Source organism: Pseudopipra pipra, chromosome 21 (genome assembly GCF_036250125.1).
Source record: "Pseudopipra pipra isolate bDixPip1 chromosome 21, bDixPip1.hap1, whole genome shotgun sequence".
NCBI lineage: Eukaryota > Metazoa > Chordata > Aves > Passeriformes > Pipridae > Pseudopipra > Pseudopipra pipra.
The window spans coordinates 7892103-7918342 of NC_087569.1; the positions used below are offsets into that span (position 1 = coordinate 7892103).

Sequence of the window (26240 nt, forward strand, 5' to 3'; positions counted from 1 at the left end):
GTCAGAAAGCCAACACACGTTGTGAGAGCTGCAAGGTACCCCTGAACACTCCAGTGGACTCCTAAGGCACAGCTACAGCAAAAAGAAAACATTGGATTTCTCTTTTTTACATGGACTTTCACAGAAATTAATACTATGGCATAAAGCTGTCAGTTCAATCAAGTGTTTATTGATGTGACAACTACTCCTGTCACAGGCTGGTGAACATTTATCATTAACTGAACAACTGGCTCAAAGAATTTAAGGTTATTAAAGTATAAATCTTAGCCTGATGAACTCCTGATGCCCCAACCTGTGCTCCCTCACCAGCTTCATGTGCAGTTTTCATAAATACATGGAAGGTGACTAAATGGATTTTATACTTTTTTTTATATGCATACATATATATATACACATATATATTTATAAATATTATATATATACAGATGTGTATATATAATATATTTATATATATCTGCTCCACCTCAAAAGCTTTAGTGAGGAATGAAGACAGTAATGCTGGATGTGAGCAAAGCTCCTCCAGCCCACTCTGCTGTGCCTGGCGGGTCAGCAGAAGGCATTCAGGGAGCACATACCAGTATTTTTCCAACAAATTCTCCAGCCTTCTTTCTAGTGGCTTCCAAGACACAGCTTGTGGCTCAGAGATTCCCTGAGTCAGAGCTTTTCAGTTTAAGATCTCTTAATGGATGCAGAGGGGATCAGGAAAGCAACCACTTGAAAACCACACACAAATACAGGCCGAGTACTGCACGATTCAAGGTCCTTTCTAGTTTCTCTCAGTCAAGTTACATCTGCTCCTTATTTTCTCAACATTCAGTCAAACCCACAAGTTGATCATTAACCCAGGTGCTGAAAGTTCAATCCACTCTCACTTCCTATGGTGCTATAAAGGCCATTTCTCCATTCACAAGAACTTAAGTGTACAGAGTGTTGGGTTTGTGTTACAAGTGTTCATCTGGAAATCTTCACTGATACAGAAGCTTCCACAACCAACTGCAATGAGAGATCCTGTCCATCTCTCCAGATTCTGTGCTGGAGGTGGAAAGATGAGGGGGAGGAAGGGGCCATGGAACACAAGCAAGAACATCTTTCATCCATCCACCATTGTTAACTTAAACCCCCTCATTACAACTTAAACTCCCTCATAACCAACAAATTTTACACAAATACACAGGCAAACACTGAGTTTAATGACCTTCCTCCTGAGAACTGCACGTGTGATCACATTCAAAGCACCATAATTGAATTTTTTTTTAAAGGGAAGCAAAGAAAAGTTGCCAACAGAGGAAGGCAACAAGTAGAACTGGAGATTATAATCGTGGTCGGTATGAGAGGTGAGAAATGAAGAGAGAAAAAAAAAGAAAAGAAAACATGAAGTTATCAATGGTGGGGGTGCATTCTTCTTCCTCCCTGAAGGAACTGGCACAACAGCAGCAGAGATAAGGGGGTAACAGTAGAGGAAAACATGTGGTCACATATTGGCAATTACAAGGTGTGGAGGGAACTGAAGGCTGGGGATCCTGTGTAGGATCTCATTCCTTTCAAGACAAAATCCCCACTGTAGTACAGCTCGTAAAATGACACTGAAGTACAATATTCCCTCCCTCTAAGCCTCCTTTTCCTGTTACAGACACATCCACGTGCCTGCACACTCTCCTGATTTGACCTCCCTACGTGCCCCTGCAGTCCCCCCTTTATCTCCCAGGCTCCTACAGCACGAGCTTGTTTATCCTCTCTGCCATACTGGGGGGAGGGGGTTGAATTTTTTGCTGATATCTGCCAATAGAATTACCATCAATATTCTGCTCATCTCTCCCTGTCTTACTGCCTTAATTCTGCAATTGTGGATCTAAGTGCTTGACTTCAGCTCTCATTTCTCTGCAGGCAACCTCATGACCTGACATGTAAAAGCATCTGCCTCTCCCTTCAGCATCTGCTCCCATGTCTGCAGCAGACACAGATTATTCTTCATCAATCCACTCCTTGGTCAGTGAGGGCAGTGCCAGCTTCCTGCTGTAACCTCTCCAAGTTCCATACATCCCCATGATGTTTAAGTACAGCCATCCTTTTGCATAAAACTGGAACTGTGTGTGTAGACTGTAAACAACCTCATCCGGGCTTTCCTCCCGGCTGTATCCTTTCATTAGTCATGACAAACCTCGTCCTGCTCTACCCAAATCCAACCAGAATCCTCCTTTAAAGTTCCTCACTGTTTATTAACTCTCTCTGCCTCTCTGATCCTTGCACTGGTTCCCTCTCCTCTGCCAGAACAGAGGCTGCTCACCTTCCTTTTCAGCACCCCGACAAATTACAACATTAGAAATCAGCTTCCAACTCTGCTCAGTCAATGACAGCAAGGTCCTATTTTTCAGACAAGTATTTTTATACCTTTTCATGTTACTCTGCAGATTTCAGAGGTTTCTCACATAAATATTTACAGGAGCTGTTACAGACTTTGGAATTCTGCCTTACATGTCTCCCAAAGATAAAGATGGGTCGTGAATACTTTCATACAGCTGACAACCAGGCTGGCAAATTGTCTGTCTCACCAAATACTGACAATTAGAAAGGGCAGAAAGAAATATTTCTTGGTTTGCAGTTCAGAACCCAGACACTGTGCACTAATGTCCCATTTCACTGATATTCACAGACTCTGTGGAAACCCAGTAGCATCAAATGGATAATACTAAAAAGAAAATAAAAACTACAGGACAAGTAGGAGCAAAGAATCAAAAAACAAACAGCTAAGTCTGAAGATACCTCGCTGAGAAAAAGCAGTGACAAGAGTAAAAGTTTCAAGAACTGTGAAGAGATGCTTGGCCTTGTGTTAATTTGAGCTTCTCAGGCAAGGAAATGATTTAACAATATTTATTTCTAAAGGTATGAGGATACTTCTCTCTTTGGCTCAAACTACTGAACAGATCCAATTCAGAATTCCCCTTAAAAGCTACTGTTCCCACTTACATTGACCATATGCAGGGAGTTTTGAACAAGTTAGAAATAATTTGGAACTGGATATTATAATGGCAACAATCAGAGTGTCATTTCAGCTCCATCTCCAGAACTCGGAACACTTCAGAAAGAAGCAGAAGTCCGAACAATCTTCAGCAGACACGTGGGAAAATGAGTCACAGAAAGGTTAAGAAATCTGTCAGAGACTCCCCAGGAAACAGTTAATGTCTGAATCAGAAATCAGACTCAAGTCTTGCAGCAGTCTGAGGAGGCAAAAGCCAGAGAAAAGCAGCTCTTCACTTGGAAAAACACAGCAGGTTACAAACCGGGACTATTTTTAGCAGGCCAGTTCCCCAAAACCGTTCAACGCGTGGCCACAGGTCCGAGGGCAGCTGGAGGGAGCAGGAGGCCTGGTGGGAGGGGACTCACCTGCTCCCTGTCCGTGGAACCACCCCCTGGAATATCCTGTCTCCAACTCCTCCACTCACCCTCACAGATAAAAGATCAGTCTCGTGGGTAGCCTCGATTTTTCTCCAGCTATCCAAACCAAGCTGACACTTTGGCATTCACAGTCATTTTCGTGCCATCTTGAAGTACTTAACCAACACTCGCTAATTAAATTTCACATCCTTCTGGGAATTTTCCTCATCTTGTTTTTGAGCAAACTAAGTGTGATAAAAAGAGTGCAAAGAATGAGATTATAGTCTAAACAGGGTTGGGGGATTTTGTTTTTCAATCAGCAGCTTTAGTAAATTGAGCTGTGATGTATCTAACCTGTGGCAGAGCAAGGAAGGCTCTGCCTTACGCAGGGGATCGACAATGAAGCACAAAATTAACGCCGGGATATTTATTCAAAGTTTACTCTGGCGAGAAAACGAGGAGTGAAGGGAGTGTTTCAGCAGTGGTAGGAAAGGCTTTATCCAAAGCATGATAACAATACTTGTGAATAATTATTTCTGTGATTTCACTTCATAAAAAGGTAATGAAACTATCTCATGGAAAAAAACAAAACCAGGCCGTACTTAAGGACCAACCCTATTAAACCACTTGATTTCATTACAGACCCGTGTCTGTTCCTCCAAGACACAACACAAAATTACAAGTCCGAGTCACATAAGTAAAACCCTTCAGTGTATTGCCAGATTTGCAAAACAAATCTTCCTGGTAGTATTTTTATTTTACCAGATAATCATTAATCTGTTCAAACGCTCAAGCGAAAACATCAACTTTGCATCCTGGGGATATGCCTTAGACAAGTAAATACTGGCAGATTGCTAAAAATAGGTTAATGGGCCCAACTTCCACATAAAAAGATATTTATTCAAACTAATAGACACAGTACAAGGCTAAGTATCACTTAACATCTAGAACTCCAATGGCCCGAACATTAATGGCACTTCTGCAAGCTCAGACTGACTAAGCAGTTGAAAAGCTTTCCCTAAAAAAGCACCAGACACTTCCAGAGCAGTTGTTAGTCCTTCAGTCACTCCTCCATGGCCAGTTCTCAGCAAAGTCACATGACAGTGATTCAGAGGACAAAATCTGGTGACAAAGAAAAGAAGTTTGGGTTCAACCTGATCTGTGACAACCCTTCGAGTCTGACTGTACAAAACTCTGCAAAGTATTGTGGGATGGAAGGGTAAGGGAGAAAATCAGCTTCAAGATCAGTAGGTAGGACAATCCTAAAAGAGAGAGGGTTTTCATTCAAGAACCTACCAGAAGGTTGATGCCTGAGCAGATTTAAGATAATTCTGTGCTTTAAAACAAGAAGTGAAGGAAGTGTATTCCAGCTACGATATCCAAGCTTACAGATGAGCTTCAAAGTATGAAAATCTGTTGGGCATACTCTGCAAAAGATGAAAAATTCTTTGCATGGTACAAAAAAAATGTTAATAGGTCAGCACTAAAATTAAAGACAATTTAATAAAGGCCACTTAAATAGGTTTCAGAACACTCTGCTTCCGATTTTTGCAGAACACAGACATCATCCTCAGAGCTCAGGACCTCTTTCACACTTTCTTTAATCTTTTTCTCACTCTTTGTTCACTCAGATTTATGTTGCAGAATACTCAAAAGCTTGCAGTCAAAGCACATGGGCATATGGAATGAATGGAAACAATGAACATATTTTCTCCAAGTCGAGAACAACTAAAACTACTGAATCTTCCATGACAATTCCACATGTGCAAATGCCTTTTCCTGTGACAGACATGTAAAATACACCATAAATTCCCAAGAACTTTAATCTTACACAGTTGCACTCCCTCTACTCACAAGGTTATTGATGTAAAAATTTCTATTTCTATCCCTGCTAAAAATACAGTAAAAGACTTAAATCTATGAGATTGTGTTTTACTACCAACTTTAAACAATATTCTCTCCATTAATAATTAATATATATGAAGACATAAATACAAAAATGGGAGCATTAGGAAAAAAAATATTAAGAAAAGCCCAAACATCTGAATTTGACCCTTTTCACACCCTGAAATTCCCATTAGTGTACAATATAATCTTATTTCTGAACATCCAAAGCATTACCTCACAATGCTCTACAGTGTCTGACATATTCTACATGACATGGAAGCACAGTAAACTTTAATTTAGCCCATTACAGACATGACAGAAGTCAAGGAACTTCAGAGCTGTCAGTTCAAGATGTCACATTTACTCTTTTCCATCTCCATCAAAAGAGCCAAAAACCTAAACTATTATTTTATACTTCATATTTTAATAGAAAAGGAATTCCTATTAACAGACTACCAAGTCCTTAAAGTACTTAAGTAATAGCTTTTGGAACATTAAATATTAAGTATTAAAGAGTCGTTTAAAACTATTTTTGTTGCCATTCCAAAGGTGACTATTGGTTGTATATTTAAATATGTAATTTATGACCAAACTGTTGCCAAATCTCAGGATCACACTGTTATGTCTCACCTTTAAGTAACAGTTTGCTCCCTCTCCTGTAACTACAAAGACAAACAGAATTTGTGCTCTACCAAAACGGGGTCGATCAAATTTAGCTGACAAGAGACTCTTCTCCAGGAAATTCTATTTTAATCCCTCCTGTAATTTATGATCTTGAGGAAAAGTAGCTAATACATGATATCAAGACCCAGGCTATCCACCACACACAGCTCTGCTGCACTAGATGGGGGAACATCACAGGAAAAGCTAAGATCACACTGACATTTTAGGAAGTTTCTAATCACCCACTTGCCTCACCCAAAAAAAAGAGGGGTGCTGAGCATTTCCAATCAGAGCACATATTTCCATCCCCAGTTAACACACTGGGACACGTGAAATTCCTGGGGGAGGAAATCTCCTCTGGGTTTCATGGAGGAGCAGCTCTCAGTGCCTGCCAAGGAGCCTCCCCAGCTCCCCTCTGCCAAGGAGGGTCACAATAACACCAAAACCAGCCAAAGGAGGTAGGAGGAAGTTCTCCATTCAGAAATGGAAATCAAGGATGTAGACATTTCCTTGACTAAAAATACCACTGAGTGATGACTTAAACCCAAGGAGGGTACAAACCTTACAAGGTTTTCTGTTTCTAAAAGTATATCATAGAAACACAGATAGCTTATTTCCTAAAGGCATTTAGAACATATTTTGGTTTTCCAAGGAACACCAGATTCCTGGTTGTCCCAATATGGCAAATAGCACACAATTAATGTGCACCACAAGAAAAATTCATGAGCCAAAGAAACCAAATCTCCAGAATTGACTGTCCAAACCAAACCCCACAAAGCCCAAACAGGAAAAAAACACAGGTAAGGACTCTCATTCCCAAGGGGAGACATCTTTTTTCTGAGGTAATTCCAGCAGTCCCAATCCCAGATATCTACCTTACTTCTTTTGAAGGGCCCTATCCTTGCCACAGGTGATTCAACTGGTTATGAAACATCAACTGGAGCACTCAAACTTCACCCTCAGACCTGTACAGGGAAAGAGAAACCAACCCAGGCACCCTCCGGTGTCCCTGTTGGCAGCAGCCAAGAGGCTCAAGAGATGCTACACAAACCACAGGGATAAAAACTGCAACAACCTTCCCCAGCACCTCACCCTCACTCCCCACTCAGTGTCCAACAACTCGCTGAGGTTCACTCCAATTCACCTTTTTTCTCCCATTTCATCTGTGATTTAGAAACAACCATGATGTCTCACACTTTGGATATATCACACGCTGGGCATAAAATATTCTCTCAAAACAAGAAGTTTTCTTCTCCTTTTTGGACTGAAAGCACAGGCACATCAAAAACAGCTTCTGCACGTGAATTATTCCTCCACTGTTGATCTGTCTGCAGGTAAAACTGCTTTTGACATCACCTAACATACAAGAAATTATGTGATCATTTTAAGTTTCCAGCCTCTTCTTATAGTTCATTGATTATCAAAAGCATCTCTGTAGTGGCAGCTTTTAAAAGCAGCTTTGGTTTGGAAAAGGAAATACAACTTGGCTAATCCATACTGACTAAATCCACAGCTCCACGAACTGTGATGTATTGCAGGAGAAAACATTCTGTAAAAAAAGGGTCAGGACAAACCAAGTATCAGCCTCATAATTCTCCTCAGTTGACTGGGTTCAGATAAAATCAAGTCTAGATTTTTAACTAAAAATACAATAAGGTTAAAATAACATTTTTTAAATTGCATCTAAGACAGTGCCTCGGTCCATTCCGATATTCCACAGGAAATGCACCAGGGCCTTCTGGAGACAAAGTTTCTTGTTACCACCTTTATGATTGGGATGTTCTACTTCACAGGGAATGCACCAATATATAAAAATGTTACTCCAGCTGGGACTCACACAATGGCCTCCAGGTCACAGAAAAAGACACAGAATGGAAGAGGTCTTGAACTAGGAATGATATAAGGAATCCTTTAGATCTGAAGTGAAAAAAACCAACCCAGAGCTTCAAGGTTTTAGATATGTTGACATGTGATCTTTGAGACCACAGTGAAACATCAGCACCCACACAAACAATGTCCATAATGGAACAGGTAACTGAACACACTTATTAGGACAGGTTTGGGGAAGAGCATTCCAAGAAAGATAAACCATGGAGTTACACTGATTATCCCCACCTTCCAGACACCCCTTCTCTCTCAATCCAGTATTTCAGACAGCATAAAAACAGAGGAAAAGCTGAAAAACGTGAACCTGAGACAAACCTCTACAGTGCACATACCATTTTTTGATTTAAACTAATTCACCTTCTTTTTTCTTTCCCCAAAATACCATTCATGAGGTGAAGAGTGCAGCTGGGCTGTAACAATACACCTGTCTGGTTGGCTGAGCAGCACTTGAACTTGTCATGAACTTACGTGTGCTTAACTCTCTCCCATTGACAAACAGGACAGGAATCTGATTGATATTCACATTTGTCAGACGTGTTCCTTGAAACCTGCATGTATTTTAATCCAGTCAGGAGAGCATTTGCTTTTCAAACAACCCCGGGTTCTGCCCAGGAAGCCCAGCTGAGGTTTTACATGGAGCAGGGAATGCTGTGGCTATTTCCAGCTCTGGATGGGACAAGAGTCCTCTGACATCATGAAGATGTGAAAGAGAATCACCCAAATGCTCCTTCCCTGCAGCACAGCACAAGGCACAAGGGGAGGCTTTAAAGAAACATCATATTAGTTTAAGCATATTTTATACTTAACCTCATCCTTGTTCATTTTTAGGTGTTCTTTCCCTCCCATCACTGTGACTGTATTTTCATTTTCAGTTTTACCCATGAGTAGTCACTCAACATGCACAGAATTTTCAAGTCCTGGTCAACAGTTTGTCCAGGTAATCTGTTTGCATAAAAAATTCATTTCTAAGTTTTCTACTGTTGAAAGTTATGAACAACAAGATTTTTCAGAGATGGCTGATGCATCTTTGTACCAACACAGTATCTTAATTTTGCAATAACCTTTGCAATCACAAGCAGGTGAAGTCACTGACATCAAAACCACAGAGACCAACATCTTCCTAGAGCATGAAGAAAAAAACTGCCTATCAAATCAGTCTGGGAGTGGCAACATTACAGAGTGGATTAGCTCTGGAGCTGTGCAAGGATATAGGAATCTCCCTTAGGATACTGGGAAGAAACATAGCCCAGGGTAAGACTGAGCCCCAGCAGGCCCAGGCTGTGGCAGTGATTTAACAGATGGTGGGTGAGCACTGAACCAGCACAGAAGGGAAAGGGAACCTCACCAAAACCCATTCCTAGATGGAGAATGGTTGAAGGAGAGAGAAACTGAAATGGAAGACACGTTCAGCACGCCCCTGGCTATTTGCATAATTTAGAAATAGCACAAAGTAAATATTTACAGCCAGCAGTCCTGCACAGGTCACAAATTTCATCTGGGCCAGTTACAGTCGAGGGGGAAGGTACCACAGCCAGTTAACAACCTGACATCCACAACACTGATTCAGATTTAACTAAAAAACATAAATGGCTTGAAGAGTTCAGGAGTGGCATCCAGGAAACAGTTGTTTGCATTATGAAACCACTGTCTGGTTCCAAGTCTGTTCTCGAGATCGTTCTGTGTTGCCCTGCACCTGCACAAGGAACAGATCCCTTCCAGCTCCAACAATTGTTAAAATCCTAAATGTAAGTAGCTACACACACTAGAACTCCAAATAGTATTTTCAATCCTGCAAGAAAACCTTCATCCAAATCATTTTGTAGGCAATTATAAAGGAAGAGGAATAAGACATTTCACCAAAACTTTGGCTGAGAGCCTTGAATGAGTAAATTAAATGCCAATATTAAGATTGTAATACAGAAAAAAATAGAAAATATTGTTCAGGAGACGATTTTCAGTTGCTTTCATGCATTTAACAGTAGCACAAGCAGAGGCAGCTTTCCATCCCTGAGAGCAGCATCCCTCATTCATTCTGTAACTGAGAAATGAAATAACTCTAAAGATGAAGTTGGAGAGGAACAAGAACTGGGGAAGGCACTCGAGGGGGGAAACTGAAAAAGCTTTAGGGTCTGTCCCTACTTTCACCACAGTTTTTGAGAGCACTTTGCAGATCCTTTTCGATCACAATGAAAAACGTGTCTGCACAGAAGCAGCAACTAAAATGAGTGCTTGTAGGAGACAAACTGTATGTAAAATAAAACAGCAGCAGCACAATGTACAAAAGTGAATATACTCTGACTCTGTGTTTATAATTTCAACCTGAGGAGTTACTTTAATTGATTCATGCAATGATTAACAACCTAGAGAGAAGTAACACTTGTGGAAGCAAACACTCATAACATCCTCTCCACATGTTAAAAAATGCTCATGGTAACTCTTAGAAAGAAGATTCCAAAATACTGCTCATTCCCATGTTTCAGCAATAAATTGAGTTATTTTAGCGACCAGTATCAAAGAGCATATTTCAAATAGGCAAATTATACTGCACATAAATCACAACATAACTTTTCTTCCTCGGCAGCCTATATCCTATATCACAAAGAAAAGCCACAAAAAGAGTCCCTGCTGTTGGCTTGTTTCCCCTGAACTTCTGAATTCTTGGGATAAGCACGAAGGTCTTTCATCCCCCAACGGGAGACACCAGATTTCAGCTAACTAGAGATTCACTTGGAATATCACAGACTTCCTCTCCAAATATCAAGGTTGTTTAGTTAATCAGGAATAACAACATTCTGCAGGATAAAATTCCAGTGCAAAACTGCAACAGATCTGCACAGTCCTCGTGTGCAGTGGCATAACTGTGTCCACTTATCCAGGCACTTCCACTGTGCCCATGGTCATCCCACTCATCACAACAGTAATGGTTTTTTTATAACAGCACTATTTTCTCCCTCTCAAATCATGCTGTATAGGATAAATACCCCCATCTGAGCTCTAACAGTTCATAATCATAGTGCCATACCTAAAATTAATGCATAATACAACAATGCTGCCACAAAACCAAGTCTTCAGGACTAGACATCCCCATTGTAATAAGTTGTGTTAGGTTACACCAATATTTAGAGCCATGAAAAGGAAACACACTGGTTAAGACCATATCTGTGAAATATGAAGAAGCAGGTTTTGGACAACAACAGATTGTTCAGACTATCTACTCGCTCACTTGAGCCCAACACTGACAGCTCATCCATCCATCTAGAACCTGGTCTAACTGCAACCAACTTGATACCCACGGGTTTGTTAAGTACAGGATAAAATCAGCAAGTTCTTTACCATCAAGTCAGACCAATTCTAGCAAAAAGCCACTTCCATTGTGCCCCGCAGCAGCCCGGAGATGACAGAAGCCGGGGATGTTTACAGGTCCCATATGAATAATTCAGCGTCAGCATCAGCAACAACTCCCCAGCACTGACAGCGGCCGCGATGCTCCCCGGACACGGAGCTGTGGCCGCAGCACATCCTCGGGAACCACCGCGCTCCGAGGGGCCGGTTTTGAAGAACTGACCCTTTTCTTTAATTTTTTTTTTTTTTTTTTTTTTTTTTACTCGCACTTCTCCTCCCAGCACAGCGCAAGGATGCACACCCAGCACCACCGACGCTCCGGGATTTCTCCAAGAATTCCCCCGCCGGGGCCGCCCCTCCGTGCCCCGCGTCCCCCCCGGGGCCTCCCCGCTCCCACCGCCTCAATGGGGGGAACCCCCGCGGGCACCGCGCCCCTGACCCGCCCACCCCTCGCACCTCCGGCCGCTCCCTCACGGCCCCCTCCGGCCCCAGCGGGCTCCCCCCGGGGACCACAGGGCTGCCCGTGAGGAGGACGGGATGGCCGGGCCCCCGCCTCTTCCCCCTCCTCCTCCACCTCCTCCTCCTGCTGCTCGCAGCGGAGCCGCCCGGCCCGCTGCCCCCCGCGCCGCCCCGCGGGGCCCCCCGCGCTTACCGAGGCGCGGCGCAGGGGCGGCCCGGGCGGCGGGTGTCGGCGGGTCCCGGCGGGGCTGGGCGGGCGCGGCGATCTCACCTCACCCTCAGCGCCGCCGCCGCCGCCATCTTGCCTCCCCTCCCCCGGCCCCGCGCGCTCCGCCCCCTCCCGCCGGGTCCTGGCAGGTACCAAACAAACCGCGCCGCCGCCGCCCGGTGCCTTTCACCGGCCGCGGCGGGTCCTCCCTTTCCTCCCGTCGCGCCGGTGTGTGGCGGTGCACAGGAAGCGACAGGCTGAGAAAAGTCACCACGGAGCGCGGCGGTGAGAGGACGGGGTGCTATGCCCCTTCCAGGACCGCGGGCCGGTGCGGCGGGGCGGGGCTGCCCCCCCGCTCTGAGGGGCCGGGGGGGGCGCGGCCGCCATGAGGCGAGCGGGGCCCGGCCCGTGAGGGGCTTCACGGACCGGCCGCGGGGCGGGAGCCGCAGCGCCCCGCTGTGCCTCGATATAAATCGATAATAACCCATAACGGGCCCCGTGCCCATGAATGCGCCCTCAGGAGCCCGTCCCGGGCCCGGAGCATCATCCGGTTCCGCCACAGCCTCCTGCGCTGTCCCTGAGATCGCGCCCCTGCTCTGGCGACGAATGACTTCCGAAACATGTGAGAGAGGTTTAAGTCTCATTAAATGTCCGTTTATTCCTACCCCAGAATTTCGAGTGTGTAACTCGTTCCCTGCACCCTCAGTAAAGAGTTTCTGCCCTGTGTCCTACCTACAAATGTGTATCTCAGGATGTGCTAAAATCACAAATAAATCAACTATTCAGATTTACCATGGGAAAAAACATACCATTAGGCAAGATCAAATTATCACGTTGTCACAATTGCCATTAAATATGAGAAGCAGGATGGGTGCCCACACCATTATTAAAGCAGGGGCTCAGCCTGTGGCAAACGGGATCCCTCAGAAAGCACGTGTTGCACTAAGGACTGTGTTATCACAGTGGTTAAAGTGCCAAGTTAAGGTGACATGGCCCATCTCCAGGCTGTTTGTAGTCTCCAATCCCAGCACAAGCCAGTGACTCCCTCTGTTCACTTGGATGTTAAAGGTGCCCAAATAAGAGTCAGTGAAGACCAGTCAGACACACACTTCGTGAGGGCTAAGCTTCTCCTCAGACTCTGAACTCTGAATTATTTTCACCATTTATGCTTTAACCCACCCAGCTCCCACACTCCACCATTGCTCCGGACACTTGTCTTCCATGTTGCCTCTTTGCCTGGAAAAGCAAAGTTTCCAATTGCATCCGATTGCCCTTTTCATGTTTATTTTAACACTTCCTGTCTCCTCCTGCTCTGCAGCCTTCTCCAGTGCTTGCCTTCACTTCTAAGCCATATCCGAACGTTTTCCAGTCGGGATAACCCACAGACCTGCAGACAGCACGACGAGCCTGAAGATAAGCTCCTCCTGCCCTGCTTTTGAGCTTCCCCTTAACCCACGGCTCTTCCACAGCAGCGATAAAAGGTACTACAGCTGAAAAGCCCAACTTTAGTCACCATTAGTCACCCTGGACGTACCAGCACGGTCAGGGCAGTGACGCCTTTCCCCGCCGACCTCCCCACGGGAACAGCCCCCGTACACCGCCCCGGCTGGGACCGCGCCAGGGCAGGTCCTGCTCCTGCCTGGCCGCCCTGGAGCGGCACAGCTGGGACACGCTTCCCCTGGAGCGGCAGTGCCGGGGTCTGTTTCCTGGGAAGCCCAGACGAGGCCTGTTTCCCGGGAAACGCAGGAGCGGCACAGCCGGGACCCGTTTCCCCGGGAGCGGTGGAACCGGGCCCGTTTTTCGGACAGCCCTAGAGCCGCACAGCCAGGACACGTTCCCCGAGCAGCCCTAGATCAGCAGAGCCGCGAGCGGCACAACCGAGCCCCGTTTCCGCGGCCGAGCGGCCCCGCCTCGGGGCGGGACCGGAGGGGAGGGGCTCTGTCGGGGGGTGGGACCCTTTCGTGCGCCGGAACCTTGGTGCCGTCGCCGCCGTTTCCCGCCGGCGCGGCGGGCCCGAGGGGCGGTCGCTATGGCAGCGGCGGCGCTGCTGGCGCTGCTCGCGGGGCCGCTCCTGCTCCTCCTCCTCCTCTTCGGGGGCGCGCGCCGCCTGCGCCGAGCGCGCTCTCGCCCGGGGGGGTCCCGCGCGCTCCCGCGGGGCGTGCGCGCGCTCGTGGTGACGGCGCACCCCGATGACGAGTCGCTGTTCTTCGCCCCCGCCCTGCTCGGCCTGCGCAGGGCCGGGGCCGCCCCCGCCGTGCTCTGCTGCTCCGCAGGTGAGCGGGGACACCCCCCGGCACGGGGAGCCCGCCGGGAGGCTCCCCCTCCCCATCCTCCACCCCACCGTGTGTGGCATCGCGGGGTGGAAGGACCCCCCCCACACCGGCTGTGGGGAAACTGAGGCGCGGAGCGGCCATGCCCGCCCTCCTCCCGCCCCTTTCCTTTACAAGAGCATGTGGTGACAGGACAATGGGCAATGGGTTCAAATCGAATGACGAGAGGTTTAGGTGAAAATTCTTCCCTGTGAGGGTGGTGAGCCACTGGAATAGGCTGCCCCAGGAAGTTGTGGCTGCCCCATCCCTGGAAGCATCCAAGGCCAGGTTGGATGGGGCTTGGAGCAACCTGGGATAGTGGAAGGTGCCCTGCCCATGGCAGGGGGTGGAAATGGATGGTCTTCAAGGTTCCTTTCTACCCAAACCATTCTATGATTCTCCATCCATTCCTCTTTCATCCTTCCTCCATCTACGTTCATTACTCAAGGACAAGAGGGCACAGTCTTTCTGTGCCAGGGAAGATTTAGGTTGGCCATTAGAAAGAATTTCTTCACAGAGTAATTAGATATTGGAATGGGATGCCCAGGGAGCTGGTGGAGTCACCATCCCTGGAGGTGTTTAAGGAAGGACAGGATGTGGCACTGAGTGCTCTGGGCTGGGGGACAAGGTGGTGATTGGCCAGAGGTTGGACTTGGTCTCGGAGGTCTTTTCCAACCTGATTGATTCTGTGGTTCTGTGAATGGCCTGAAGCTGTGCCAGGGAAGCTTTAGGTTGGTTCCTCACCATGGAACTGGTGGGTGTGTTTCAGCATTGATTCCATTCATTACTGACCCTCTACAAAGTGAGACTTTTTCTTCCCACCTGTCTGTATGTGGAAATATCCACAGCAAAGATGGGATTTACTAAAGCAGTTACCAAATTTACGGCCAGTTTCAGAATTCAAGACCTTAGAGAACAGCATGAAGCTGCACTAGGGGAGGTTTATGTTGGATATTAGGTAAAGGTTCTTCTCTCAGCGTGGGCGGGCACTGTGACTTTCTGCAGAGGGTTGAAATGAGATGATTTTAGAGGTCCCTTCCAACCCAAACCATTCCATGATTCCATGACTGGTTTCAGCAGCAGCAAAATCCCCCTCAGTATCTACACAGAGGTTTCACAATCCATCCCCTGTGGCAGAGCTGAGGCACTTCCAAACCGTGTGGATGTATCAGTGGGCTGTAAGAGGTGCTGTCTGGCACAGCCTTTTGCCATCTCCTTGTAATTCTGTCACCTTGCAGAGGACCTGCTTGGATGATCCAGGTTTAATATCGTGATATATTCCCTGTAACTCACCTAAAAATAGCCACTGCATAACAATCCATCCTGGAACAATGGGCCGGAAGGGAACGGGGCCGTGTTGTCCCTCAGGTGACCTGGAGGCAGCACCGACTGTGCTGCAGACAAACCTCTGTTCCCCTGAATGCCCCGGGAGCTGCCTCAGCCTGTGGGGTCTCTGTCTGAGCTGCATCAGCTTCCCTTCAAATCCCTTTTTCCTGAGTCATTGGTGTAATTTAAGCTTGTTTGTTTATTTTTTTGCTGTCTGCCAGGAACATGGAAATCGCAGTGTCCCTTTGTAGCAGCCTCTTACATATTTTAAGACTGTTATCTGCCTTTTTTGCCTTATCTTCTCCAGACTAAACAACCTGATTTCTTGCAATCTTTCCTCATAGATCATGTTTTCTAAACCTCTGATCATTCTCCTTTGGACTCCTCCAGTTGGTTCACATCTTTTTTTTGAGGGGCAGTGATCAAAAACTGGAAGCAGCACTCCTGCTGAGGCCTTGCTGGGGCTGAACAGAGCGGAAAGATTCTTACAGGCTGCACTGTCTGCCCAGGACAAGAATTTTTCACAGCACATGACACTTATGTGCTCTTCTCGTGATCTACTACAGCTCCAGATTTTTTCCTGCAGAACTGACACCTGATCAGTTATTCCATTGTTTAGGGGTTTGTGCATAAGAAACAATCCCATTTGCACTGATCTTTGAGACCTTATTGCTGTACCAGAATCCATGAGTGAAATTCACAGTGAGAACATTTTTTGTGTTTGTTCAGATGAGTATCTTGGGCTACAAACACATCTTACCCTGAAAACACCCCCCTGTGCCTTTGGAAGCTCCAGCTAGTTCACTTCCAGCTTTTCTGTTGCTTCCAAAGCTTTTTGTCATGACAGACCATGTAGGTGAGAAGACAGGGATTAAGCTGTTGCTGAACCCAGTGGTGTGGTGGCTTCACTGATCACTCTGCACCTCCCATTCCAGGTTTAGTGCAAAGCTTTCCGTTGTTTCTGCTGAGGGACAAAGGTCTGTGGATCCCCTTTGGCTTTTCCACAGCTATGGGAAGATTACTGAAGTGCAACTCTGCCATTTCAGTTTTGGGCACTGCTGCTGTTAGAGAACTCCCCAAAGAAGTGTTGTGTTCCTGTTTGTTTTGTTGAATTTTCTCTTTTCTTTACTCCTGATTCAGTGACACGAAGCATTAATTGTGTTTGACGTTGCTTTCTGTCGACTCTCTCACGTGTCTTTGTGAGGGAATGAGCAGCCCACGTAGGAGAGCACCTTCATGAGCTAATAGATTTTTCCTTTAAAAGCCTCTTAATAGTCTTTTGGGTGATTCAGATGGTTCATCCTCTCATTGTTTGTGTGATTGATGATGACAAGTGAGTTGATCAAAGACTCTGCAAATTGTAACACCGAGACAAAATCGTTACTTGAAAACCATTGTACTTGCAGTTTTTAGATATCAATCAAAATGACTTGGAAATGAATTAGAATTACAGCACTGTGAAATAAAATCTGCCTTTACACACTGAATAACCTTAGATTAAATTAATAACTCAGTATAAATGTGCTTTGCTCTCTGTAGTAGCTGACTCTCTATGGTGAGTGCTCCATGGATGAGGTCCAGCAGCATCAGCTATTCAGCTGGTTTTGCTCTCAATAGCTTCCCATCTTTTCTTGTTAGCATTTATATATTCCTGATGTCCTGACACATTTCTCAAGCTGTGGAACTGTTCCCCTGAGTTCAGTAGAAGTCAGGTATTTTGAGAGCAGTGGTACTATTTGGATAAAACATCACCTGCAGTCAGTTATTCCACTGCATTGCAGCAAAAGCTGTACCTTAAAACACTCCTGTTTTTAATGGCCTGGTACAACACCAGCCTGACATAAATCCTGCTGTACTCATTCAATCCTCCTAGTGAAGGTGCACTTTGATTCATTCTGGAAGCTGGAACTTGCAATCCCAGGTTCCCAGTGCTGAGCTCACGTGTTCCTCAGCAAACCCACAGACACTCAGTCAGTCTCCCAAAGCCATTCACTCACAGGCTGCAGGAAGAGGCTTTTTTTTTTTTTTTCTAGTTACTCTTTCCCTCTTTGAAAATTTTACAAAGCTTGCTAGTGATGGCTCAGATTGCAACACTGCTCCAGAGAAATGCTAGATTTAGATGACTCACAGCCACAACAATAAAAAGTTCTCGTGTAATTCAAGACAGCTGACTACGGACTTGAATCACACATTAATACTCAACTGGAATTTTTTTTTTTCATTTTATTGCCTCAAAGTTAAAATTGGTTTGCAAATACTGCCCTGCATAGAGCAACATTCTGGAAGGGGCATCAGAGCTCTGGCATGGACTTTGCATGGCTGATGCCAAGAAAAAATAAGGGAATGTCAGGGCAGGATGAGAAGAAAATAATTCAGTGAAGAAGGAGGCAGTGTTTTAATATGATGAATCCCATTTCTCTGCTAGTAGTTGGTCTCTGTTACAACTTTTCCCAGCTGCCTCAGTTAGGTTTCCCTGGGTTTGTCCCCTGCAACGTGTCTGTTCCTGAACTGAGGCCCCTTTATTTAATGTGAGATGGTCACGTCTGATGCTTTGAGAAAGAAGAGAGGGATTCTTTCCAAGCAAACCTAAACTAAGATGGTGTTGCTGTGTTTGCTGTTTTCAGGAAATTATTACAATCAAGGAGAGATCCGTAAGAAAGAGCTGGAGCAGAGTTGTTGTGTCCTGGGGATTCCTGCATCCCATGTCACAGTCATTGATCACAGGTAACTGGTCTCCATTTCCAGCATAATTCCACTGCAGGTTTAAAGGGGGATGAAGTTCATTCAACATTCAGTAAAGCTGACTGTGTCATTCTAAAAAAGCCTTGAGGAATCTCAAGAAAGACCATTTTAGATATTTTGTTAATTCTTCACATTAATGAATGCAAAAGACAATTCAAGGGATTGATCCCCTCAATTTGGGATCATAATGCCTAAGTTAAACTCTGTTCATCCAGCATCTACAATAATAATAACCACATTTGGGGTCTGGCATGATGTGTTTGGGCAGCATGGTCACATTTGGTTGTATAACAACTTGTTGCAGTATTATACAGACAGTTACAGATTCTCTGAACTGCCTGTGGCAGGTTTGTGTGTAGGCTGTTCTTTGCAGGGTTAATGTGGAATTCTATTACATTTATAATCTGCCTTAGTCCTGGCTAAAGACAAAAGTGAATTGCAGAACTAAAGACAGTCCACCCTAAACATGACAGTAAGAGTCTTCAAAATTAAACCATGCAAGATTTCTGTTTTTCTAAAGTGTGGTGTTGTTTCCTTGAGCTGTGTGTAGCTACAGAGGTAGGTGACAAAGCTGACACTTCTTTGTTCAGGAACTCTCTTCTGGGAAGGTGATTTAACACTTTGAGTCAGTGAAACTTGGAACTAGTGTTATAAAGTCCTCTTAAATTGCCTTGTCTGTCTGTAGGAGCTGAACTAGATACTGATTGCTAGGAAGCAAGATACAAGTGGTTGTTTCACCTGTAAACAGCTATCACACAGTCCATAAAGAATATTTCTGTTTATGAGGAAATAATAACAACATATTGATTTAAAGCCACTCCAACTAGAAGAGTCAGAGCTGAAAAAAAATCTGGCTCCAGGCAGGCCCTTTTCCCATGAACATATTTTCCCTTGAGCTAAGGCAACAGAAACCACAGTCCAGAATATGAATCTTTTTGAGTTCTTTGCTTTTTTTAGCTTTAGTTTTCTCTCCAAGTTTTCAGCTCACTTAGGAAAACAGCATAGGAGTTGTTTTTCCTTTGGAATGAAAAGAGATGTTTCCGTTCATTTCACATAAACTGGTTTTGGATAACTGCAACTTTTGTAGTACAAACATAGGACAATGCCCAAAACATTTGGGGGAGGAATAAGGAAAAAAGCTGTTAAGCATGAATTCTGCTCAATGAACCATCTTTTGAAGTTAACAGAGCCCAGAAGCCTCTTTATCCTGTAACACAGCATGAGGCTGGGTGGTGTGTGAGGCAGGTTCTGACACTGCTCTGTCACCCCCCTTACAAACACAGCCCAGAGAGCTGCTTTGGGCAAGTGAATCTTTGGTTTACCCTCCTTTGGTAGGAAGGTGAGGGCCATTTCAGAGAAATGTCTGGGATGGTGCCTCTTTCTCACGTTCATCCCACATTTCTGTAAGTAATGACTGGTGTGTGATTCCCCCCAGTGACTGCAGTGCCTGAAATGACAGATCCATCCCACTGCCCACAGCTGGGCTGGAATGTACATCATTGTTCTGAGAGGCAGGTTTAGATTTGAGGTCTTTACTTCTGAGTTAGATTGCTTTGAGATAACCATCAAATCCTTTCTTGAGCAATTGGGGAGTGAACTGAAGTTCTTGATGAATTTTGCTCAGAGTTCACACAGTGAAGTTAAATGTGTTTACAGTGCATTATTTACTGTGCTGTAACTCACCATGGGGATGCTCTTTATGAAAAATATCTGTGGATCAGGTGTTAGCAAACTGGTAGAGGATCAGGATTAATTTCTAGATGACACTATTTTAGAGTAGCTAATTTTTAGATGGAGTTTAGACAAAACACTGGGACTCGGGGTTCTTGAAACTTACTCCGAGTTCCTGGATTCCTTAAGGTCAGTAGCATTCCTATGTCTCTTAAGGCTTACATGATCTACAGATTATACAAAAATATTTGCCAATATGGCATGATGTGAAACTTGCTAAATCAATACATTATTAACCACTGGATTTCAATGTAAATTCACATCTACAGAACACAGCTCAGGAGGCTGTCCCTCCTTAGCATTTTGTCTTCTGTAAGGCACTGCTTTAAATCAGAGCCCTTTGGCTTTTTTTTGTTCCCTTCTGAACTCTTGAGAAGATAATTTGCCATCAATGTAAAGAACTAGCACATTGCTTAAGGAGTGCTGCTGGCCTGCTGCCCATCTAACATTGCTTACACAAACACTGCATGCTTTACATTATCCCAGCTGCAGCTTTGTGTTTTGGTAAGGAAAGCCCAAAGGATTGCTGGGGCTGGATCTGCTCCAGCCATTGTAGTGTGGAGCTGAGTCATGCTGCTTCCTCTTTCTTTGCATGACCTACAAGTGAGTGAATAGAATTTTCAAGATGTCAAAGGGGAAGCAGGTCTGCAAAGCCAGGTGATTGACTTGCTCTGTCATCTCACTTGGCCAGGCAGGTATAAAATCAACATGACATTTTGAATGACATTTGTGAATGTGTGAAGAGAAGGCTTTAGTCAGTCAGCCTGTGATGAAATCTCTGTTAAAGACCAAATCCTTATTAAGCAGTCCTTGCCTTGAACAATGACTCTCTCAAGCATAGCCAGGATTCCCAGGGCAGGACCAGCTCAGTCTCTATCACACAACTGCTCTGTACTGATCCTTCAGGAGTGTGTTTGATGTTCTCACTGTGTTTATTATCTCAGTTAAAGACCACTCAGATGTGCACAAATATGGTCCCAAACTGTACCCACATTTCAGCCCCAAAGATCTGAACTCTACACGAATTTCCTACAGAAAAGTTCTTTGCTACAGGGGACATGTCCTGGAGTGGGAAGGGGCAGGAATGGCCATGCAGTGCCCGTGTCTGGGCATGCAGAGATGCTCCAGATTAGCTTAGATTAGAGCTCTGGACTCCTCCTACTTGTGACTAGTACAGGTGAGGCACCAGATTTGCAGAGGTGTCCCCTGAGCTGGCTTGTCATTGTCAGAGCTCCAACACTACACCAACTCAACAGCTGATTTTAGGGGAGAAAAGTTTCACAGTCTTCTTTTGTTCTCATTCCCACACAAGGCTTAATTCCAGAATTTGGTCTTGTATTGCTCAAAGTTAATTTCTGCACTGTCACAATTCCTGCTGCTGGATGAGGGAAGAGTAGCAAGACAGTGAGTTCTGAAACTCATGTAAGATAAAAGCCACTTCATTAATTATATAAATGAAAATGTAAACTCTGTGCTTTTGGTACATTTCTGTCATCTTGTGTGCTTCAACAATGGACTTTCTTGTAAGTTAAGCTCCCATTAAGATTGGGCACATCTGCCAGTGCTCTGGCTGTCTGCTGTCTGTAACATTACACAGAAACAGGAGATGTTTTCTAAGCTGCTTTCACTTTCTGAAGAGAAGCAGCAAAAAAGAAGCCCAAATTATTCTTTTTTTCTAATATGTGTTTTGGATTCATGGAATGATGAATATCAGACATTTTACTGCAGCTTCTGAAGCTTTTGTGCACAGTTGTTCTGGACAGAAAATAAAACTGACTGTTTGCATCTTTAATATGACAGAAAATATTTGGCCCAAGTTTGCACTGCAAAGAAAATAATAGCTGAGATCTGTGTAAACTAGAAAATTTTCCATTCACAGTCTGAGGCTTACGGCAAATAATGTTACATCTCTTTCCAAGTTTCCATGGAAATTACCCTCCATTTGCTTTTTTATTATTATTATTTCACTGAAGTCCAAAAGGGCTCTGATCAGACACTGCACAGGAGAGAGGACATCTGCCCTGCACAATCACAGGCTATTTTTATGAGGCTGCAGAGAGGCTCAAAACCAGTTTTTTTCCCTATAATAGTTCCGTGCTGTTGGACTAATTTTTTAACTCCTGTGAGATAAATGGGCTTTATTGCACTTCCTCATGTTTAACTTCTAACAAACTTCCTTCCATGAACTCCCTATGACAGAGAAGTGAGTCTGTAAGGTCATGGGAAAAATATATCCCTGAGTAAATAGTGTGTGTGTGTGTGTGTGATGATCAGAAAGCTATGAAAACACTCAGACCCTTCAGAGAATGAAATATGTGACTGGAAATTTGAGCCTTTTAATTAGAATTTAGAAACACACACACACAGAGTTGTGAAGTCCATCCTATCGATCCAGTTTGGGTTTGCTGTGCTTGGCTGAGTTATTGATGGGAGTGCAGGGTGCTGAGTGCACAGAGCTGCCATTAGGATGAGAACTGAGGGCACCAGGAGAAGTGCAGAGATAAAATCCTGGCCTCAGTCAAATTTGGGTGATTTCAAACCACTTTGTGACTCACTCACTTGCAGACCTGTGTCATCTCGCTGAATGGGATTCTTAAAAAATGTACTTACCTTACTTACTACATGTTTCTGATCAGAAAGCTGATATTATTCCCCAATATTTCCTCTTTCCTCTTCTCATATATCCTATTTGGGATCAGTATTTAATAGTTTTGATTCTGGTGAAATAATTGTGGCAATGAGTTACATTTTGTCTTTGTCAGTTCCCTGTGGTATTATAGTTTGACATTTTATTTTATTGCTAATTCTAAAGAGCTGATCTATGTGCTGATTAAAATTGCTGCCATGCTTTATTCTGGAAGAGCTGCATATTTCAGTAGTGAGTGATGGGATTTTCTTAATCTTTCTTATCCCAGCAAGGCTGTAAAGGTCTTTTTTTTTTTTTTTTCAGAATTTTCTTTAATTAAGAATGGCATCTGTGGGACCAGAAATCTGAGATGTAAATTGGCAACAAGCTCAGTGTGTATTACAGGGAAATCAACCTACATCTCTTGAATCAGCCAAACATACTCAAAATCATCCTGAATAGTAACAGGCTTCACCATGACAAGAAGGCACAGAGCCTTTGTCAGTCAGATGGGGATCTTGATATTTATGTAATCACTGTAGCCAGATTTCACTTCTGTTTAGTGTAATCCTGGAAATTTAAATTGTTTGCTTTCTGAGAAATTTGGCCACCTATTTTTATTTACATTTCTAAATAGATAATTTGTTCAAAATGCTTTACCACGTGGCAGCTCATGCTGACATTTTAGGACCTCAGAACACTTTATAAAAAGGATTATATCAAAGTCTGCCTTCAGGCTTCTGCTTTTATAAGTGTTGCTCTATGCAATAATTTTAAGAGGAAATTTTTCTGGGGATTGAGCTGTCTCTGAGCCCTCCAGGAAAGCTGCTTTCTGAAACAAAGGCTTGTGTTGCAGTGAGTTAGGTTTGGCTGTTTTGTCCCATGTTAGGCATTTTCCTCAATAAGGAAATCTGCCCTTTTGCTTCCCTGGGGCTTCACTGAACCAGGTCCTTTCTCAGCTTTCCAGCATAATTAACTCCCTTGGCCTACACAAAGGGGGAAGGGTCTGTGGTGAAAGGGAAATCCATCCTTTCAGTGCCAAAGGGGCACTGAAATGTCCCCCACATTCCCTCTGTAGGGCAATGAGCAGTGGCACTTCTGAAAACATCCAAGGATTCTCCCTCAGATGTTGAGAGCTGTCAAACCACGTCAGGGAAGTCACAGCAGGGTTTGATTGAGAGGAAGAGCCTGGCCAGAGAAGCCAAAGGCTCAGAATAAATGTGGGAGGGAGTGAAGGAGTACAGCTGAAGAACAAAATGTTTTATGGAAATCAAATCAAAATACTGTGCATTGAGATTTATACTTTTAATGCTCAAGATGATTTTAGCAGAATAAAAACGATGAAATACTGATCTCAGAGCATGAAAGATGAGAATGGGGATCCCAGCCATGCCCTGAAGCAAGTTTGATTCAACTTAAAAACCATCAGCACCAGTAAGCTGATAGTCAGGAAAGAAATAAGGCTGTGCATAAAACTGTGTTTCAGGAGTCTGGGAAAACTGACTGGGGCTGAAGAAAGGGAAATGCAGGAGAACAGGGAAATCCATTACAAGGAATTTTTCTTTTGTTCTTTCTTAGTTCATACCTTCAGCACTGTCTTTTATTATTCTTTCCTTAATGGTTTTTAAAAGATGCATTAAAGACAGGCATCCAATGAGCCATCCTGGATTTTGTGGCCCAGCTTTGTTGTGTTCTGGGAACACAGCGAGATTTGCTGACTGGAGCCTTTCTGTCCCTGGACCACTTGTGTCCAAGCAGAAGGAAGTGCCTTGGGATTTGCTGGTTTCCTATTAAAACATTTTGAGTGGACTTTCTTCATGGTGCTGGGAAGCTCTAGAAAGAGAGGTTAATGCTGTTTTCCACAGTTTCACCCAGGAGTCCCCTTTTAAACAGGATAAGCTGTAACAGTCTCTGTATTTTGCTGGTTACACGTGGAACAATACAGTGTGTTTTGCCAACACTGACCCTGAGGAACTAATGGAGAATGACAGGCGTTTTCCCTTTGCTCCCCGAGGATTCCCTGCTTTGATAGCCCAGCAACATCTCTGTTAGTCCCTCATTTTAACCTGCAGCTGCAAACCCTTGCTGGTAATTGTAGGCAGACCGAGGTCTTTTATCAGAGAGGAGAAAATGCTTAACTCTTTCCTGAAAGAGTAATGATTATATCAAATAGTCCACACTAAGTTAATCAAAGAGGAGGAACACGCAGAAAAAAATCTTAACAGGATTTCAGCTTAAGCTTTTGAATCTCTGCATTCCTCCCAGCTTACTCAGGGAAAATATATCCCTGTTTCTACTGGGAATGCTCTTAAAAGCCTTCTCACAATAACGGATTGGGCGTTAACGCCTTGTTCACAAGAACTGTGTGGTTTCTTTGTGTCTTCTCATAATCTTATTTCAATTGTAGCTACAGTGTTTAATTGAAGTACAAAATGTTGAGTGCCTCGGTTAAAATAAAGCTGTGAGATCTGAGGCTGTCTGGAAACATCATCCTGTTGCATCTGCAATGGACTTGCATTTTCTGCATGTCAGGTAATTACTGTGCTGGAAAACAGTGGAAGGGATTTGCAGCCGCTCTTGGTCAAACTCCTCTTTGGGATTCAGTCTAAAGAAGTGCAGTTCCATCAGTTCCTGCAGGGGTTGGCCATTGACTTCAGCAGGACCCGGAATTGTCACTGAAACAGTCAACAAGAGAAGACAAAGTCTTGTTTAGAAAAAAATGTTAGTATGGGGAAAGTTGGAAGAGCAACTGTACAATGGATGTTGTGTAAAATGTGTTTTCTCTTAATGACCTTCCAGTTCAGATTGGCTCTGTTTACATACAAATCAAAAGCTGGTTTGTCCAGCTGCCAGCACAGCAAAGCTCAGTCTGGGATCTGAGTATCCAGCTGTGTCTTTTGCCTCTGACATCCTCCCAGTAATAAAAGTTGTGTGGCTGGGATTTGGCTGGAATTGCAGATGATGTGTGAGCCAGAATTGAATTCAGCCTTCTCTTCCTCTGCAACACAATAGAAGTTAAAGCTTGTTTGTATCAATAAAATAAGCATATACAACTCCTAACCCCTCAGGGACCAGATATGATGAATAAGATGCTCTTTTTCCATCATCACATTTCTAACCCTGACCAATGTTAGTAGTAAGTCTGTGGGAACTCAGACTTTTGTCTTTTCAAGAGCAGAAGCTTTTGTGGAGTTTACCTGTGAAGATGCAGCATCCAGAGCACAGACATAGTTACAACAACCTTTGCAGTGCTCTCTAATCCAGGTTCTTTGTTCTTCACTTTCAAACTCCCTGGAGGTTACAATATATTAAGTGCTGTCTTTGCTCTGTAATCCCTAACAGCTTTCCAGCAGAATGACAAAGTGACAGAGGCAGTAACTTCTTCTCAGGTGAATTGGTGTTGCTGACATGCCTTTGAGTTGTCACTTCCCTGTTTCAGTCGTTTCTCGACTGCTATTGTAGTAAACTGGGCTGCTTTGTGTGGCAGAGCCTCTCACACTTCGCTGTCGAGGTTTCAGGTTGGCAGCTCATCAGGAACTTGTGAGCTGCACTGTGTGGCTCAGGAGCCTGTGGAGCTTCTGGTGATGGAGAGACTTCAGGCCCTGGGTGCTGTCTGGATGTTGGCAAAGCTGTCTCAGTTCATGAGGAGCAATGATGATGAAACTGTATTTAGTGCAGGGTCTCTCCC

The 26240-nt window shown here is 44.4% G+C and overlaps 2 protein-coding genes across 4 annotated transcripts in view; one reads left to right on the forward strand and one right to left on the reverse strand.

Moving 5' to 3' along the window:
• NCOR1 (nuclear receptor corepressor 1) overlaps window positions 1-11945 on the reverse strand; it is a 60193-nt gene extending 48248 nt beyond the window's left edge. The window contains exon 1 of the mRNA XM_064677448.1: window positions 11804-11945. The gene's annotated coding sequence lies outside the window, so the exon portion shown is untranslated. The remainder of the gene's footprint in view (window positions 1-11803) is intronic.
• A 1861-nt stretch (window positions 11946-13806) lies between these two features.
• PIGL (phosphatidylinositol glycan anchor biosynthesis class L) overlaps window positions 13807-26240 on the forward strand; it is a 57107-nt gene continuing 44673 nt past the window's right edge. Inside the window, exons 1-2 of one of the 3 annotated variants that reach the window (XR_010435556.1) lie at window positions 13807-14091; window positions 18078-18177. Coding sequence is in view for 2 of the 3 variants with exons in the window: in XM_064677549.1 (XP_064533619.1) it covers window positions 13848-14091; window positions 18078-18177 (344 nt within the window). In the remaining variant the exon portion in view is untranslated. The remainder of the gene's footprint in view (window positions 14092-18077; window positions 18178-26240) is intronic. The other 2 variants (XM_064677549.1, XM_064677548.1) reach the window with 2 other exon arrangements.